At 35.8% G+C, this 19031-nt stretch overlaps 1 protein-coding gene across 1 annotated transcript; it reads right to left on the reverse strand.

Moving 5' to 3' along the window:
* Positions 1 to 2368: 2368 nt before the first annotated feature.
* LOC113233688 lies at positions 2369 to 7036 on the reverse strand. Its single transcript, XM_026468868.1, has 6 exons — positions 7018 to 7036; positions 6021 to 6100; positions 4716 to 4919; positions 4260 to 4445; positions 3963 to 4098; positions 2369 to 2626 (listed from the first exon to the last, which is right to left on the reverse strand). The coding sequence occupies exons 1-6, from the start codon at positions 7019 to 7021 to the stop codon at positions 2439 to 2441; spliced, it is 798 nt and encodes a 265-aa protein (XP_026324653.1). The 5' UTR covers positions 7022 to 7036; the 3' UTR covers positions 2369 to 2438.
* Positions 7037 to 19031: the final 11995 nt, after the last annotated feature.

The following is a 19031-nucleotide window of genomic DNA, read 5'->3' on the forward strand; positions in this document are numbered from 1 at the left end:
CTTGTGAGAGTGAGCGATTCGGCCAATATGCTACTTTCTAAGTGACCACCATTGACTTACAAATAAATGGACGACGGGTCTAATACAAAAACCACGAAAAAAATGTCCCAAGTCAACCTATTCGAAATTTAAATTGTAATGTCATCGCAGTATCGCGCTGTCAGTAGAACAAATGAAGACCAAAGCGGAGTGTCGCGCTCTGTATACGATTTTAGCGCCTTACAAGTGCGGACACTTTTAAGCGCGGACCCGACGTCCATATAATTGTAAGTCAATGGTGACCACTCCATTTTTAAAATTTAAATAAATTAATTTTTGTTATACTATTATTTCTAATGTGAATTCAATTTGATGTAAATCTTAATTATTTACTTCATTAATAATTACAATATTCGGTAAATAAAATTCAATTTAATTGGTTATGTAATGTAATGTCGTTACATTACGTTTAATGTAATTAATAATGTTTTATTTATTAATGGGTGTATACCTAAATAAACATTTTTTTTTATTGCGATCGTCACGTAATTTCACCAGCACCCTTACCCTTTAAAACTGGAACACAGTAATGCTTGGCGGCAGAGTAAGGTAACTCGTATCTTAAAGCACAAAGTAACTGAATTGCAAAAATGCATTGTATTTACAAATTTTGCAGGTTGATTTCAAATCACATTTCCTGCATATTCACACACTAACTTTTACCTATTCTTAAAATAATGCATCCAAACTACCACTCTTGATAAGAAATTTAAAATAAATAGATACGTGTTTGAGAAAGTAAGGCATCGAAATATAGGCTTCCAGTAAGGTAGCACGATAAGGTGCGACTTGCGCGAGATTCTCTATACGAGAATAGCAGTATATCCATTGACTTACAAATAAATGGACGACGGGTCTATAAAAAAAACCATGTGGCATTTGGATGACGTCATGGAACTCGCAGAACAAAATTCCTTCATAATAAATGTAACTGGAGGTGATTAGTGTGTATTAGTACGTAAATACGTAATTTTAAGACAATTTGTTTCCATTAAACTTAATTACATTTATTTTTAAAATTTCTTGAAATTTCACTCCACTGTGAATACACCCTTACCCGGCAGTTGCACTGATGAGTCACTATTTTCTTAACGCGAATGCACTATAATACAAAAACCACGAAAAAAATGTCCCAAGTCAACCTATTTAAACGTAGTGACATGTAAAGAAATATGAAAAAGCTAAAACTTGAATTTAAATTGTAATGTCATCGCAATACTGTCTAATTTTGCTTGCTTCGCTGTCAGTCGAACAAACGAAGACTAAAGCGTGAATGACGCTCTGTATACGATTTTAACGCCCTATAAGTTCATATAATTGTAAGTCAATGAGTATATTGCACCTTATGTCGCTCTCGCGCGAGTCACGGCCTGTTGTGCTAGCCCTACATGTGCATTGATTGCACTTATGTAGCAATTGTCAGACCTTCTGCGCACGAAGAATAATATTTTAATCAAAAACATTTTTATTCGATTATCACTCAAGTTGCGAGTATAATAACAAAATACACTCCCGGGCACATAATTCGAGTCACCTCGCATTTCCAGTATTAAATGACACAATGTTCGATTGATCAAAAACTATTCTACGCAATTTTGAAACTAGTATATTAAAAGTCTTTTCAATAAGTTCTTGTTGGAAATTTGGACTTGCAAAACGGGGGGAAACCTTTTTCTTCGATGTTAACTATTTTTGTTTTCTAACCCCTTAAGATAAAAATGCGATGTGAATCGATTTATGTGTCCGGGAGTATATTAATGATTTTACTGAAGCGTGTATTGTTGAATATGATTTCTATTAATTTACGATACTTTTTATATATGTTACATTAAACAACATTCACTTTCAGACTGCTATATAACTAATCAGCGCTTCTTCAAGCCGGCCGAAGAGCAAAAGCCGTGTTAGTGCAAATTTTGAAAAACAATAGGTAAGATAAAGTTCTACCCAATTAATTATTGATTGTGGCAGTTGATAAAATACAATCAATTTACAGTATTATTTTTTAATTTTTGTAGGAGGTAATATTTTTCAAAAAACTCGCCGAGAACTTCAAGCGCCTTCATTTTTATATTTTTAAACATGAAACACACAGATGGCGGATGCGGGTCGGGTCGGGACCGCGGCGGGTATAATTCCATGTATTTATATGGACGATAACACACCAAGCGCGGGCGGCGTGCGCCCCGTGGTTCCGATCTGACCAACCGCTGTCTGTGTGTTCACGTTTTAATACTACTACAATTTCTGTACATACTATTTGGAATAAATTATTTAAAAGGAATAAAATTTATTATATGACATGAAATAAAAAGTTTTATTTACTTTGGCTACTACTACAGGGAAACTAATATTATAAATTGAATTAAACAACAAAGACGATCTTATTTCAACAACACTTAATGTTTGTCTAAAAATTCCCTAAAAATCTCGCACAGCTGTAACAGGGCACCCCTGATACCAGCGAGCTCGGTGTTCCTGACGGTTTCTCTACGTGCACGCTGCTCTTCAAGTTGGAGCAACCTACTTCTACCATCAGTACCAACAGCAGATCGTCTCCTTCTGGAGGAACGTGTAGATTGTGAGACTGTAAAGAATAGAATAGATTTTTATTTCAACGCCACAACACAGATACAAAAAAAAAATATTGATAACACTTAGGGCGCGTTCCCATTATGTCGTGACGACAGATAGTCGTGCATTTTAAAGTGTCGTCACTTGTATATTTAAATGAAGTTGTTCATACATAGAACAACACGATTAACTGTCGTTCAGGACATTTTGATATTATGACGACAGACTGTTGTGACAATGGGAACAGCTAGAACAACAGTCATCCGACGATAAATAGAACGTCACGACAGACGAGACCGAAGAGAGCCGCCAAGGCGGCTGCTGTGAACCGATAAATTGTCGTCACGATCTAGTGGGAACAGCTAGACACGACAGTCGTCCAATGACAGATAAAACTTTACGACATAATGGGAACACGCCCTAAGACAAGCAAAACAAAATAAAAGAATGAAAAAATCTAAATATACAACAAACAAAAAAAACCACATAAAATAAGACAAAACAAACGAAAAAAAAAATAATTAAAACGACTACAAATGTTGTACTGTCATTTGTGCAGTTGTGGCGTACGCAAAAGGACTATCAGCTTATGCCCCAGCCATGATTGACTGGCACTGGTTTTCAATGAGCCCTGAGCCGAGATGAGTGATGGACGTGTGTGTCGAAAATAAAAAACTGAACTTTGTATATTGTGTTACATAAAGCAACATTTTAATTGAAATACCTACCCCAATGACTCAACAAAAAATTACTAGATTTTGGCGTTCAACAGATGTAGTCTTTATAGAGAATCACTTTGTCTGTCTGTCACCTATTTTTGCCGCCAAGCTGTAATGTTAGCATTACTGCGTTCCAGTTTTGAAGGGTGCTGGTGAAAATTACAGGCACGTGGGACTTGACGACTTACGTCTCAGGGTGACGGACGCAGTGGCAGTGCCCTTCAGATTTTTGCGATTTAAAGCTCTGAATGGCACTGCAACTGTGATGGACAGGCGTATTCGTCGTTCGCCCCGATACTTGGTATCATAAAAATAATGCATATAAGTTATGATAAGTGCCACTTATATTCTTACAGATGCACTTCTGACATCGAGTATATAACCAGAAATAAAGACACATTAAGGTTATCCATCCCTGGTAACTGATCCGGCAAATGAGCCTTATATCATTTTTAAATATCAACTCTCGTTTGCACTATAACTGTTATGGACAGGCGTGTACCATCAGTAGCACAACTTGTTCGTCCCGTTACTTGAAATAATAAAAAAAATAATTGAAGACGCTAAAGACACTTGAGAGGGTTCAATAAGTCGACATATTTTACGCCTACCACAATAATAAATGCTTACAACGTCTGGAAGTCAGAAAGTCCTGTGACACGGGTTGACTCGGAGGTTCTGACATCTGGTTGGGCTCATCATACTCCGTTTTTAAATACAGTGGGTCACTTGCTTGACTGGAAATGGACGGCATTGGTTCATCGGTCTGAAAATAAAACAAATTTAATTTCTAATAGTATAACGATATACGGAAACTAATTTAAAAATCACTTCTAATTCCTGTACATAAAAATATAATTTATAAAAGTAAAGATATTCATTTCAAACGCTATAAGATTGTGAATAGATGAAAATTCAATGAGTTACCTTCCTAAAGGCTGGCACTCTGGCTTCAGCCTGGTGTTCACCAAACTCATCTCCCAATATTGCCAGTACCTTCAGTTCCCATTCACTGAGATGGGGTGCCGTTGATGGACAACCTCCAGTCGTAGAAGCCGACTTCAAGGATTCAGCAGCAGCTTTTTTGGTTAAATGTTTTCTATCAAACCATACCTACCAAATTATAATAATCTCAATACAGAGTACTAAAAAAACCGACCTCGTTTTTTGAAAAGTCATTCATCCCCTAGTTTGCCACCCTGAGTATCCCTGAGTACCATTTCCAATAAAAAAAATCACCAATATTGGTTCACCAATGAGTTATGGCGTAAATATACATACAAAACAAATACAGTCGCATTAAGAACCTCTTTCTTTGAAGTCGGTTAAAAATATAAGATCTACATGCCGCTTTTAAATGTTATCTATTAATTTATTATTTACTTTTTGCCACTGCTTAACAGTTTTTGTGCAACCACCCACGGAATTGAGTGTATTGCACAATTCTTCCCATAGCCTCTTTGCCTGGAGTTTGCCTTCGGCACTCCTCAATCTCCCGCGAGCTAGGTCCTTATGCTCGAACAAGAAATTGAGGAGTGTTTCTATTTGCTCTGAATTTGCAGAAACTGTGTGTGGAGCCATTTTGAACTGAAAAGTATTAGTAAATATAAATTATAAGTATCAAGTACTAAAGAATAAGAAAAGCTTCGATGGATTTAGTGAAAAAAACAAATAAATATGTATAAGTACTTACAAAGTTTTTCAATCTAAAATAAACACTTGAAGAAAATTGATATTTAAGACTTGGCTGTATGCGAGACGCCTTAGCCTGTCCCGGAGGATGAAAAATTTTACTACTCTACTAAATGTATTTTATCTAAAACTTACTTACGGAATGTGTTCGAACTTAACAGGGAGCAGAGGAAAAATTCCTAATCTTCGATTTGATTTTAGAAGTGTATATCCACTTTAAAGTTAAAAATAAAATATTGTATGAGTAACTACACGATATATTCAAGCATAGACACTAATCAGAAACATAAAACAATAAAGTTTCCTCGATAGATAAAAATCACGAAATGACCTCTAATTTTCACATTTTTTCGATTCATCCTGGAAATGCTACAGGTTATTAGGACAAAAATTAGATAATTAATTATATTTATGCATGATTGAGAACTGTCACTACGGATTTTTTTTAATCCCTTTAGTTTTAGAGTTATACCGCTAAAACGGATTTGGTACTTTTAATGCGCAAAATTCAACACCTGTCGCATGTCACGCGAACTTCAGGCATATATTTGTTTCACAAATTTGGGCGGAGCCAACGTCAAAATGTTTTTGGCATGCTCTCTCTTAAGAAAAAGGCCTTTTAAAAATTTTGAATTGATAGATAAATAAACAAATATTTGATACGTTTGTTTATATTCAAAAATTAAAAAAAAAAAACGTTACAACGCGCATAACATACGGATATTTTTGGTTGTCATACGTTTACCACCTGTGACTTGCATGAAATGTGATATTACTCTTCAAAATAATCGGATAACAATGAGTATTTTATAGTGTCTCGGTTAATTTCGATGAAAATATATTTTTAATTGTTTCTGTATGTTTTCTGCATGATTATTACAAAAAAATACCTAATGAGTCTACTACTGTCTACTAGTCTGATACTTAAGTCTAAAATTTAGAAATAAAACAAAACAATTGTATTAATTTTAAGTAAAAGTAAAAACAGTAATTTACCGTAATTAACATCAAAAAAGACCTACAAATTTGATTCGTAGAACGAAAATTGTAAATGACAACGAAATTCTTGCGCCCCACTGAAAAGAAATTAGAGTAAGGTCATCGGCGTAACTTCGTTTATTTCGTTCGTTAACGAAGTTTCGTTTTCAAGAAAGAGAGTAGACCTCCTGATATTCAATTTTCAACCGACTTCGAAGACACGAGACGGTTTTTAAAGTACCGAGTATATTTTTCTCATATGACGCAACAAGTGCGACTCCGTACGAAGAAAGTCCACAGTGTTCCATTTTGATCATAATATTATTATTTTAAATCAAACACGTTGCGTAGTCGTTAAGCCTCGTGTTTTCCGCAGAGGTGCGTGACCTTCTTCGAGGTCAATTATTCTTTTTGCTACACGTTGTATAACTTGTTACTTTTATTAAAAAAATAAAAAATAATAAACGTCGGTTATTTCGTTATTAGTTGACCAGTAAGACATTTTAGGCCAATTCTATATTTAAAAATATTAATTGTTTTTTTAAGAAAATTGTACTTGTCATTATGAATATTGCACTTACATAATTTTTATGTAATTAACGGCGTAAATCGATTAAAACAAGTGCGAACCTGTTAGTTTATAATGAACGTAATACCCGTTTGAAGGTCAAATATTAATCATTACATAAATACACAATTAATGTAAAGATATTACATTTTCACAAAAGTTAAATTATAAAAAAACTATACATTTTTTCATGTTTCAAGATTCATATTAAGCAGTAAATAGAAAAAAATACATTCCGATTAGTTAACAACAACTTCAATAAAATTTATTTTATTTAAAAAAAAAGTCTTTATATCATAATACAAAATAAGAACACGAATCAGTTTTGCAAACATTGTCAATACTAAAATAATTTATTTTAATATTTTTACATAATCCACAATTTTCATTAAATAAATCAATCTTTTCAAACTAAGATAATAATAATTTAAATAACTAAATACCTACCCATTCCGCAAATTAATTCTTCGGCCAATTAAAACAGATATGTAACAACACGACCCGAAATAACAAAAATGCGTTTTGTAACACAATAGTCAGGCTATTTAAAGTTCAGCACAAAGAGATTTTATTTCATAAATTTAAAATTACCATTGACAATAGAATCCGATTGTTGAAACCGCAAAATGTGTTCATTATTTTTAATTAACACTCTTTGTTTATGGTAAATTATAATTATATTACATTAAATTTATTTTCTGTTTCATTCGAAACGATGTTACTGAAAAACACTTTATAACATTAAAATAATTTCGATGTTAATCAAAGTGCAATAAGATAAAACTGAATTATAGATAAAATAAAAAAGAACTGATATTTCTTGATAAGAAACAAAACGTTCCATTTTTTGTTCAAATCACACACACGGTTAGATGGTTTAAAATATGGATTTTAAAATTTTATATTTAGAACTGCAAACGTCACGTCCGTCTAAGAGAATATGGCGCGAGTCGATAAAAGATCCTTTTCAATACGCGCTCCGCGAGGCAATGACTCAAACTAGTACAGCCAGCTCCGCCAATGAGGTTTCATTCGCTGCGACTGTGCACTCCGGTACGTAATGTATAATATTATACCTATAATTTTTGTACAACGTTCAACATAAGCGTGGAAAATGTACACTGAGTTTCCTTAAATTACAAAACAGGTATATTAAAACGTTATCATATGAATAAAAAGTCAATTATATTGCAATACGTTAGATAAATGTTGAATATTAAAATATCAATTGCTTGGTAGCTAGTAATTGACGATAAAAATGTTATTATTTTGTTGTAACATACAACATCTAATAGCATTGAAAGAATGTGCCATTCCGCATGAATATGATAACACGATAAATTAGTTGCTTTTTATGTCATTTTTTCATCAAATTACAGATATTGATTTAAAATCTTCTTTTCTTGTCCGTTACCGGTGTAGACGTTTATATTTAATTTAAACCCCGAAACAGCCTCTGATTATTGGCAATTGACAATCTCGGTGGTAAAGCGGTTAGAGATGTGCGGGCTAGGTAAGTCCTGGATTCGATTCCTGATAAGACCAAGTAAATTGGTTCCGATGGGAATGCTCTGATACTTATTGTAAAGATTTATTTCATAATGCAAATTAATTTATCTATAATTTATGGTTCTATATTTGGGTTACGATGGTTTATATTGTCGCATCTGAGAGAGTTTAATTGAAATTAAGTCTTAATAATTTTTTTTATAAAAATTGCTGCGTTATATAAAAAATTGTTAAGAACTTATACCAAGGCTTCGTGAGCTGTTGCCATTTCACTTATTCGTATTAGGAAACTAATTGCCATCTGACTCTTTCTCGCTGCTACGGTTTACTTTAGACGTGACGCCCGCATGGATACTTTATTCTTCTATTTGCTTATTTTATATTTTTTTAGAAGACCATTTGTAAGTAATACTCGTACTTAAAAGATAAATTTCGAAGCTATTCGTGTTCTACGGAAATTAACGACTGTGTTGTTAACCTAATTAATTGAAACTTTTTATTCACATCATAATTGTTTTCACGCTCATTAGTTCGCCACGGTAATTTAAAGGTTGTCTTCATGATTAACAAATAAGGTTAACATTTGGTTATCACACAGAAACATTCTATATTTGAATTTCCGGATAAACGAGAAATTTATAATGTCAAATACATTCGAAATAGGTTATGCAATCGTAAACTTCCGTAACGTTTTCATAGCTTCGAAGCTCGGACTTTAGAAAATAGCTATAGTGAACAAATAGCATGATCAATAATAAATTGAATCAATTTTATTTATTTATTAAGCATTGGCTTAGAGCCATCAGCTTAAATTGGTAACGAATATTTAAGAAACTCAAAATGTAATAATACTTAAACTAAAAATTTATTTGTAAAAAAATCTAACCACACTAACTAATCTAACCGCCATTTTATTTTCGCGCTATTGATTCAATTCGAAAAGTAAAATTTTTGGGAATGTAACGAAATAATTTATAGTAGCAGAGGGCTCCTTTTGAAAAGAGCTCGTCCAAGGCAGTACTGCCGCCAAGCAGTAATGTAAGCATTACTGTGTTCCGGTTTGTAAAGGTAAGGGTGCTGGTGAAATTACAGAAACATAGGACTTGTCAACTTATGCCCCAGTGTGACGGGCGCATTGGCAGTGGCCCTAAGATCTTTGGAATTTAAAGCTCTTATTGGCACTGCAACTGTTAGGGATAGGCGTGTCGCTCACCACCAGGCGCACGACTTGTTCGTCCCTTCACTTGGTATTATAAAAAAAAATTAAAAAAACGTTCGGAATAAAACTATAGTAGATATTTAAATAGAAATTGTCATATTTGGCACAAGCCACGTATATTATTCATAGAAAATGATTTTTGGAATATTTTTAACACACACTCATAGCCGTGAACTCGGGACCTGTAAAGGGCCCGAAACGCTTTTTTGTTTGAAAAACAAAATCGAATATACGCGATATAGTTTCGAAAAAATAGTGTCATCCAAATAAGTTATTGTTTTTAAATCTATTTTGGACTTTTATTATTAAGGGTGCGAAATCTTATAATTTAATAAATCAAATATTATAGGAAGAATCCTTGTTTATCAGTTTCTTAAGGGGTATTAACTTAATTGCGTACACCCGGCGGGGGAGGTATTTCCACTCAGTAATAAGAACAAATTTCATTGTGAAAGCTCAGAAATTACATAAAAATCGGCTTTTCCATACGTAGTAAAGTGACACAATTATTTTTTTGATAAAATGGTTTCAGTAAATGTAAGCGTAACTATAGAACAAAGATCGAACACTTAGAAAAAATTCACTTCGTTTCGAACCAACGTCTCCTAACAAACCGTGGCAGACGCTATGCCAACTAAGCCACGGAACGAACCAACGGACCTCACGAATTTTTCCAAGTGTTTGTTCCAGGTTTTCGTTTTCGGTTTCAACTGCGCTCCGAATGGCCAGCCCGAATTCGAAACAATTGACGGGTGTCATCAATTGTTTCACTTCAAACCGACCAGTTTAACGTGGGCTTTGCTATAATAAATTAAAAATACATAAAAAAAAATTAAAATTAATTCAATACTTAATTACCGATAAAATGTAATTGCATTTGTTTCGTAATTAAATGTTTTGCTGTTTTTCCAACACCACCGAATGGAATAGTTAGATACATTGTCTTTATTATAACAAATACAGAATATTTTTGGTCAGTTGGTTTGGTCAGGTCAGTTGTGACAGACAGACAGACAGACAGAGAGAAAGAGAGAGAGATAGAGAGATAGAGAGAGAGAGAGAGAGAGAGAGAGAGAGACAGACACACGCACAGACACGCACACACATATAGAAAATCATACGATATTATGTACTAATAAATTATGAGCTATGACTGATGAAAAAAGTCTCAGCATAGTGCTGTTTTTCAGTCTCCGCCTGTGTTCTCTGTCGGAAATTGTCGGCACATAATTTTGAACAAAATGTTACCGAATCGCATTGACTTACAAATAAATGGACGACGGGTCTAATACAAAAACCACGAAAAAAATGTCCCAAGTCAACCTATTCGAAATTTAAATTGTTATGTCATCGCAGTATCGCGCTGTCCGTAGAACAAATGAAGACTAAAGCGGAGTGTCGCGCTCTGTATACGATTTTAGCGCCTTACAAGTGCGGACACTTTTTAGCGCGGACCCGACGTCCATATAATTGTAAGTCAATGCCGAATCGTGATATTTTGTAATTTTATTTTGTTACAAAACTTACTCGGCTCCGATAAAACTACAATAAAAATTAGTTTTATACAAATGATAAATAAATCGATATTGTCATCATCGAATCGACGAACGCTAACGGGCGGCCGCCATTACGAAAAACATCTTTCGATTAGAAAGGACGTGGTGTTGTTTTGTTTGGATTTATAGTGAAAGATCTTATAATATAATTTATAACAGTCCCTGGAGTCTCATTTCTATGTCTACTAGGGAAATCCCATAAAAAGGTCTATAATAAAACAAACAAACTTAAATCTATTTATTTACTGGTTACGAGTGATAATAATGTACTTTTGTATGGCCTACATTTATTTCTTTTGTGAGTTTGGGTGTAATTTATGGTTGTCTACCTATGTGTGTGGCACCCGCGATTCAGGTTCCCCATACTAGGGAGGGGGGCTATGAGTGTATGCGATGTTACGTTGCATTCGTAAGATAGATTTCCCTGAGAAGAACGAAAAAAAATAAAGGTTGACTGGACGGCGGCAGATCGTACCCGTGACCATGGAGCGTGCAACCGTTCCGAAATATCGGGAAAATAAAAAGAAGTCATACCGTGGTAAGAAACCTGATATTAGTGATAATCATTTAGTGAATAACCACGAAAGTCTTAAAATCTATAAAGGTAAATTATTTCCCACTTTATTTTTTTTAAATAGTCGATTAATTGCGCTATTACTTTATTACATTTTTAAGTGCTAAACGTATAATGACAAAATGTTTACCACTAAAAGGGTGATTTTCAGATGTTTTCAGGTTAGCTTTCTCTACCTAATTCCAGTGGCAATTTTTACTATTTAAATATTGTAGAATATTTTAATATTCGAGAGTAGTCAGTAACTTTGAAATATTATTTAATATTTCACGATAATATAATCGAATACTTTAATAAATAAAAATTGCCACCGAAATTAGGTGAGAAAATCAGAAAACTAACCAAAAAAATTGTTCTCTTTTTTAAAAACAATTACAATTAGGGAACCACTCCAATATTTTATTGATAAGGATGGGAGCTCGTGTTTGTTTAAGGGTCAAAATAAAACTTGATTGTAACGACATTCGTGTAATACGTTTAAGACCCTTCACTGTATTATATGCGTGAAAAGCACATATATAAATATGGAAAAACGAGAGCGTAAAGATTATTTTTATGCACAATTGTTGTAACTTCACAATCACCATTGCCTTTTGTTCTAACATTGACGGCATTCCTTTTTTTATAAGCTAACGATAAATACGACGATCAAATTGAATATTCTGTGTTTTAATATTTTGTACTTTATTATAATACTAATTAAAATGATTTGCAAGCTTTAAAAACGATGGCGCTGGCAATCGCAAATAAAAAAATGGTGTAAAAATGTGAAGTCCTAATTTATTAGCCGAGATAAAGACAGATACTGATAAGTTAATTTCTATTATAACTTAACTTAATGAAAGTATAATAAATGTAAAGGAAGGATAATATTCGGTTACCTATCAGTAGCCCGAAATGACATTTTGCAGAAATAACGTTTGGTCTTTGGTCGAAATTTCATAACTTCGAAAGTAATTTTGAGAGGAAAATGTTTTTCTTTTAAACCTAACTGAACCAAATCGTGTCTTTGCTATAAACATTCAATATATCCTGAAAGAACAACTGTTTCGTTATAATTCGATTTTCGGTGTAATGAAAATTCGAACAAACGTCATGATAAGTTACCATAATATTCAAATAAACAATAAATTATTATTAGTAGCAGTAGAACTCCTTGTGAAAGAGTTCGTCCAAGGACGTAACTGTCACCTTACCTATTTCTGCCGCCAAGCGGTAATGTGAGCATTACTGTCTTTCGGTTTTGAAGGGTAAGGGTGCTGGTGACATTACAGGCACATGGGACTTGTTAACTTATGTCTCAGGGTGACGGGCGCAGTGCACGACTCGTTCGTTACTTGATATTGTTAAAAAAAAACTTTTTTATTTAAAAAAAACCGGACTCAAATGTTTGCTGGAATTATTTATTTTTATTTATTTATTTATTAAACTTTATTGACCACAATACAAAGGGTACAAAAGGCGGACTTAATGCTAAAAGCATTCTCTACCAGTCAACCTCTGAGAAAAACGAAATTCACGAACGCGGTAAATAAACAGAATATTACGGTTATATTAAAATAAATGAAACAAATTCATAATTATATATATAACAAACTAACCTAATACCTTACTTAATAATATAATACATACACTTACATACATACAAATATACTATACATATACAAAATACTTACAATAACAGAATATGATGATGATTATTGCTGTGACAAACAATTTAGAAGATGCTCATTCAACAGATTCTAGAACTTTAGACAGGAAAGGAAGAATAGAGATAGGCCTAAAGTTATTAAGTTGTATAGGAGAAGATATTTTTGGCAAAGGTATAATAAATGCCTTACGCCAGGCACGAGGGAAATCACCATACTGCAAGGAGAAGTTGATGATATGGACAATAGCAGGGAGAATTTGATCAACAATGCTGACAATCATCACTCTGCTCACCTCGTCACATCCTACGGCTTTAGACTTAATAGAAAAAATTGTTTTACGCAAATCGTCAGCTGTAACTAGTGAAAAAGAGAAAGAAACTGAAGAAGAAATGGGCCTGGAAGCAATAAGTCGAATAGTGTTCGCTTTAATGAAGGGATCTAAAGAAGGGGCAGACGAGAAATGGCAGTTGAAGTCGTTAGGAGCAAAAGGGTAGGAGTCAGGTTGAGCAGAACATTTGCCTAAGCCAAGAGTTCTGAGAAACTTCCAGACATTAGCAGGAGAACAATTACTTACATTATTATAAAAATATTGACGCTTAGCTGCCCTCACCATCCCATTACACCTATTACGAGCAGTCTTGTACAGAGTCCAATTACAATCCGACCTATCGCGCTTGTAAACCCGAAACAATCGATCACGTCTAGTCATAGCCATACGAATGCCCCTGTTAATCCAAGGAGCAGGAGGCCGCTTAACCCTAACAGCCCGTAGAGGGGCATGAGTATCGTACAAATTGATCAAACACTGGTTAAGGTTGGAGATTTTCAAATCAACTGACGAAGCACCATACACCCCAGAGAAATCAAGGTCAGCGGCATCCTTCCTCAGCATGTGATGGTCAAGTCGACCAAAATTACGCATCCATACCAAAGGGGGTTTAACTTTCGGTGGCCTTAATCGGTATTGCATGTAGATAAGGTCGTGCTTTGAAAATCCAGGAGCAAGCAACTGACCATGACCAGCAACGAAGTCAGGAGAGGTTATGATTAAGTCAAGCTGTGTATCATTGGAAGAGGGGTTATGATGAGTAGGCTCAGATGGCAAGATTGAAAGGTTCACAGACTTGACAATATTAAGAAGCTTAGTGGATTGCGGAGTGTTAGACAGAAGATCCGTATTGAAGTCACCCATAATTATGTGATGTCTGTAATCAGTGCAAAGTGGTTCAAGAACGGACTCAAGTTGCATGAAGTAATCTGCCGAAGGTGGACAATAGACTACACCCAGAACCGCTATAGTACCCTTAACTGCAATCTCCAAGAAGATGTACTCTGCAGAACCAGAGCAGGCAGAGGAAGACAATAAAAGTAACTTAAAAGGAATGTCACTGCGCAAGTAGATGGCAACACCGCCGCCCCTCCTGCCAGTACGATCATTCCGGATTAGAGAATACCCAGACAGAGAAAAGGACTGAGAAGAAAGACCAGGTTTCAACCAACTTTCTGAAACCAAGATGGCGTGAATAGTAGAAGTTGGAGATGAGAAAGTTTCAAGGAAGTCAGTGTAGTGAGAGGGTATACTCTGTGCATTAATATGACAGACATTAAAACAATGAGGTATATTAAGTGAATTGTGCAGTAGGGTACTTAAAGTTTCTGGTTCAGACTGAGAGTAAGAGCTAGCTGTGGAGGTAAAACTAATGTCACAAGCGGAATAAAAAGAATCATCATCAGACATATAACTCTAAAATAAATAATAAATAAAGGAATATAACGTAACAATATCTAAAAAAAAAAAAAAAAAAATTAAAACAAAATAGTAATAATTATCTAAATACCTGTCCCGCCCGGTTGACTAATATAGAATAGGTAACTCCATGATAAACAAAGGATATTTAATTCATAACTAAGAAAAAAAAAATTAAAATAAATTTATAACAAAGGTTATAACAAACGTAAACAAACTAACGTAAAAAACACTACACGTTCACAAACTAAAAACTTTAAAATAAAAACAGAGATCACACCAGGCACAATGCAATATTCCACTGCCACAGTTTAAGATACTTCGTCCAAGAGTTTAAGCATAAAATAATAAAAAAAGTAATGTCATATTGACAGACCACAACAAACAAAGTAGCAGTGAAAAACGTGGAATAAAACAAGATTTGTGATGGTAGATTCAGAAAACAAAATATTTTTATTTTTATTTTTTTTTTTTTTTATTTGTTTGTACATCTCTTAACACTAACATTACAGGTATAATCCTAATTCGTTAATGAAGGCTCTAAAATTATATTTATATATTTACCGTAATACAAAAATATACATAATTAAATAATCAATCATAACAAATAATATGTAAGGCAATCCTATTGAATTCACTCAGTGTACAATTAAATAAGTCAGCTCTATCCGCCACTCGATTGAGAGTAGCAAGGGCACGCGTGAATGGCGCCCGAGCCAGCAGCTGTGTCCGCGCACGCGGTATCTCTAGCAGCGGAGGCCTCCGCCTCCGCTCCGTGTAATTGTCTGGAGTGCATATATTTATATGACGTAGTACCCCTGGATTGCAGCGTTTTCCACGTATTAGTTCAAATATATAAGTTACCATCGCCAGATCCCGTCTCGCTTGCAGTGTGTTGTACCCCACCATACCCAGGACGAACAGCGTTGGGTACATTAAAGGGTAAAAAGGATATACTGCGTATAGTTTTAGGTATAGGTATCTCGTAAATTTATTTTGAATTTTCTCTAGCATGGTTATATACTTAGCTTCCTGCGGTGCCCATATGACCGCGTTGCTCTCTAATGTGCTTCTCACCAGGGCATTGTAGAGGGTACGTATGACTTTGGCATTGTTAAAATTCTCCGCTTGGCGTAGTATAAAACCCATTATTCTGAAAGCTTTCTTGCAAACATTTACAATGTGATTACGAAATGTTAGTTCAGCGTCCATATCCACTCCCAGATCACGAACCGTCGTTACCCTTTTTAGTGGAGTACCATCGACTTCATATCTAAAAATAGTAGGGGCTTTTTTTCGGCCAAATGTTAACAACGCACATTTAGAAGTGTTAAACGTTAGCTTGTTCCTTTGACTCCAGCCGACTACTCTGTCTATGTCCTTCTGAAACCGCATCGCGTCAGACCTATCTTGCACATCCATAAACAGCTTCAGGTCGTCAGCGTAAAGCAAACAATTAGCTTCTTTTATGACCTCTGGTAGATCGTTTATCATAATAATAAACTGCAATGGTCCCAGATTACTCCCCTGACTTACTCCTGACCTAATATAATAACGTTCCGACGTGTATCCCGCATAATCTACATACTGCTGTCTATCCTTCAAGTACTCTGCAAAAAAGCGGAGCGTTTGGGGGGTGCAGCCCACCGCCGCCAATTTCTTAAGCAGGATATCATTATTGACTAAATCGAATGCTTTCCTGAAATCAAAATAGGCGGCATCGACTTGTGCCCCTTCATCCACCTTCGGTACTACATACGTAACGAAATTAAGCAAGTTGCTTGTGGTACTGCGACCCGGTCGAAAGCCATGCTGTGCCTCCGACAGTAGCACGCTCATCTGGCTAAACATGCAGCTCTGCACAACGGATTCAAAAACCTTCGCCGCTGTCGATAGAATAGCCACTGGCCTAAAATCACTAACCTCATTACCTAGGCCACTCTTCGGTACTGGTACCACTCGTGTCACCTTCCACTGTTTAGGAAAATATGAAGTTTGAAGGCACCGATTAAATATATACAACAGGGGTTCCGCCAACACTGCTCTGCAATCCCTAATCATGAACGCCGGTAAGCCATCCGGCCCCGCTGCCCGTTTCGGTTTAAGGCGATCTAGAGCTCTTTCCACCTGCTGCAGACGCACATATCCAATATGCACGCGCTCACTTCCCGCTCCAGCTGCTGTTATTGCCGCATCCACATCTAGCTTTGGCACCTGAGAGTCGTACACCGATTGAAAAAACCCTGCAAGCTCTTTGGCGCATTCTGATTCAGGAAGAATATTCCCGTTTTTTGTAATCCTACGTTTCTTGGACCCCTTTTTTAAACCTACATACCTCCAAAAACCTTTAGGATCTTTAGTGAGCTCCTTCTGCACCTTAGCTATATGTTGCGCCTCTGCATTTTCTAACAATAATTTAACTGACGCCCTACATTTTGAATACTTTTCATAGTCCCATTGCGATCCACTCGCCTTATACCGCGCATGCAATTTTCCCTTCAATTCTATTTTGCGAACTATATCTGCCGTGTACCACTCCGGGTAGCTGTACCTAGAATTGGTACGAATTAGTCTTCTTTTTGGCACACAAATATCCACTATTTTATAAATCTTGTCATAAAAAAACTTAACACACTCATCCGGATCCGTTATCGCATATAATTTACTCCAATCTACGGCAGGTATTAACGAATACATGAGAGAAAAATTAGCCTTACCGAAATTCCATTGAGATGGTACCGGTTCGCGTGGAGCTCGAATACCATCGCTAGACGCGCGACCCTCAATTGGCAACCTCAGCACAAGCGGCGGGTGGTACGCGTCTATCGCCACCAGCGACTCGCTGGCGCCACTCACTCGCACTCGCTCGCTACCGCCCAACGAGCTTAACACTAGATCCAACTGACGTCCATCACAATTTGGAACCTCATTACACTGAATGAATTCACAGTATGCCATAAAATATTCAAAATAATTAATAACATTAGTACTAGCTGAATGTAAATTAAAATCTCCCAAAACAATATTTTTTTTATATCTCACACACAAATGTTCGATTAACGTAAACAAATTCATATACTCCCCATCTTTACTATTCGGGGGTATATACACGACGCAACATAAAAACAATAACTTATTATTCGAGTGCACGGTGGCCGCCACTAGTTCAAACGGATAACTATCGATGTTGACGTTCGCAGGTATCTCCACTTGTCGTAGTTCGTATTCGTGTGTGGCCACGAGAAACGCGCCACCTTGCTTACGCCCGTCCGCTCGATCACATCGAATGATATTATAACTCGGAGGTACTATTTCTGCATCCTGAATAGACTCGTTGCAACCTGTTTCTGTCACCGCAACTAAATCTGCACCTGACGCTTCCAAGTTAATTTTAAACCGCTTAAGTTTAGTCCTTAGACCCCGAACATTTTGATAAAATAGTTCAATTTGTCTGATTTGTTTTGTACGGTTGCTTATTATATCTCCGAAACCAAATCCATTCGCAAAATTCGGTATTCATTGGCCAAATACTTGGTTGCGACAACTGATTGTAAACTTTTTCAGAACCACTTATAATGAAAGAAGCATAACCACGTTCCGTTTTATGATTAACTTTTTCAACCTTCGCCTCAAAACCACACACATCCTTTACATATGTAGATAATTTTTCCACAGTTGTTTCTGGGTGTAGTCTCCATACATGAAGGTACTTCAACCGCTCTATAGCTTGTATCTGTGTAATTGAAGTATTTTGACCTCTTACTATTTCCTTAGATTGGAGTCTTTTCTGCCTGTTTCTAACCAATATCCAATTGTCCTCATTTTCTTCCTCTTTCCTATCGGTCTCACTTGACTGTGTCAGTATATTCGACTCATTTCTTTCGATTGGTGGCTCTTGAACAATTTTCGTGGCCCCACCCTTAGAATTCTTTCTGTGATTATTAACCTGCGTGCTAATCACAATCGACTCCAATGTGTCTATTGATGTGCCAAATCCGCTTCTGACTAGTTTCGTGGCCCCGCTCTGAGATATTTTTTCATCACTTTTATTACGACCGCCCGATACACCGGCGTAGGTTTTTTTGTTCTTTTCATCCATAATAGCAGATGTCACCTCCGGTTGCTCCTTTGTAACGATGGTCTCGATGTTTTTCGACAGCAGATAGCGACCTCTCACACCATCAATTGTTGTATTTTGTTTATA

This window comes from Hyposmocoma kahamanoa, unplaced genomic scaffold, assembly GCF_003589595.1.
Source record: "Hyposmocoma kahamanoa isolate Upper Pololo Valley unplaced genomic scaffold, ASM358959v1 79, whole genome shotgun sequence".
Taxonomy (NCBI): Eukaryota; Metazoa; Arthropoda; class Insecta; order Lepidoptera; family Cosmopterigidae; genus Hyposmocoma; species Hyposmocoma kahamanoa.

What these genes read in the sequence shown, in the direction of transcription:
- LOC113233688 (XM_026468868.1), bottom strand. An exon ending in CTTTTTTGATGTTAATTACG is followed by an intron (nt 4,920 to 6,020) that starts GTAAATTACTGT and finishes AATACTTTTCAG; the next exon opens with TTCAAAATGGCTCCACACAC. An exon ending in GAGTGCCAGCCTTTAGGAAG is followed by an intron (nt 4,099 to 4,259) that starts GTAACTCATTGA and finishes TTTTATTTTCAG; the next exon opens with ACCGATGAACCAATGCCGTC.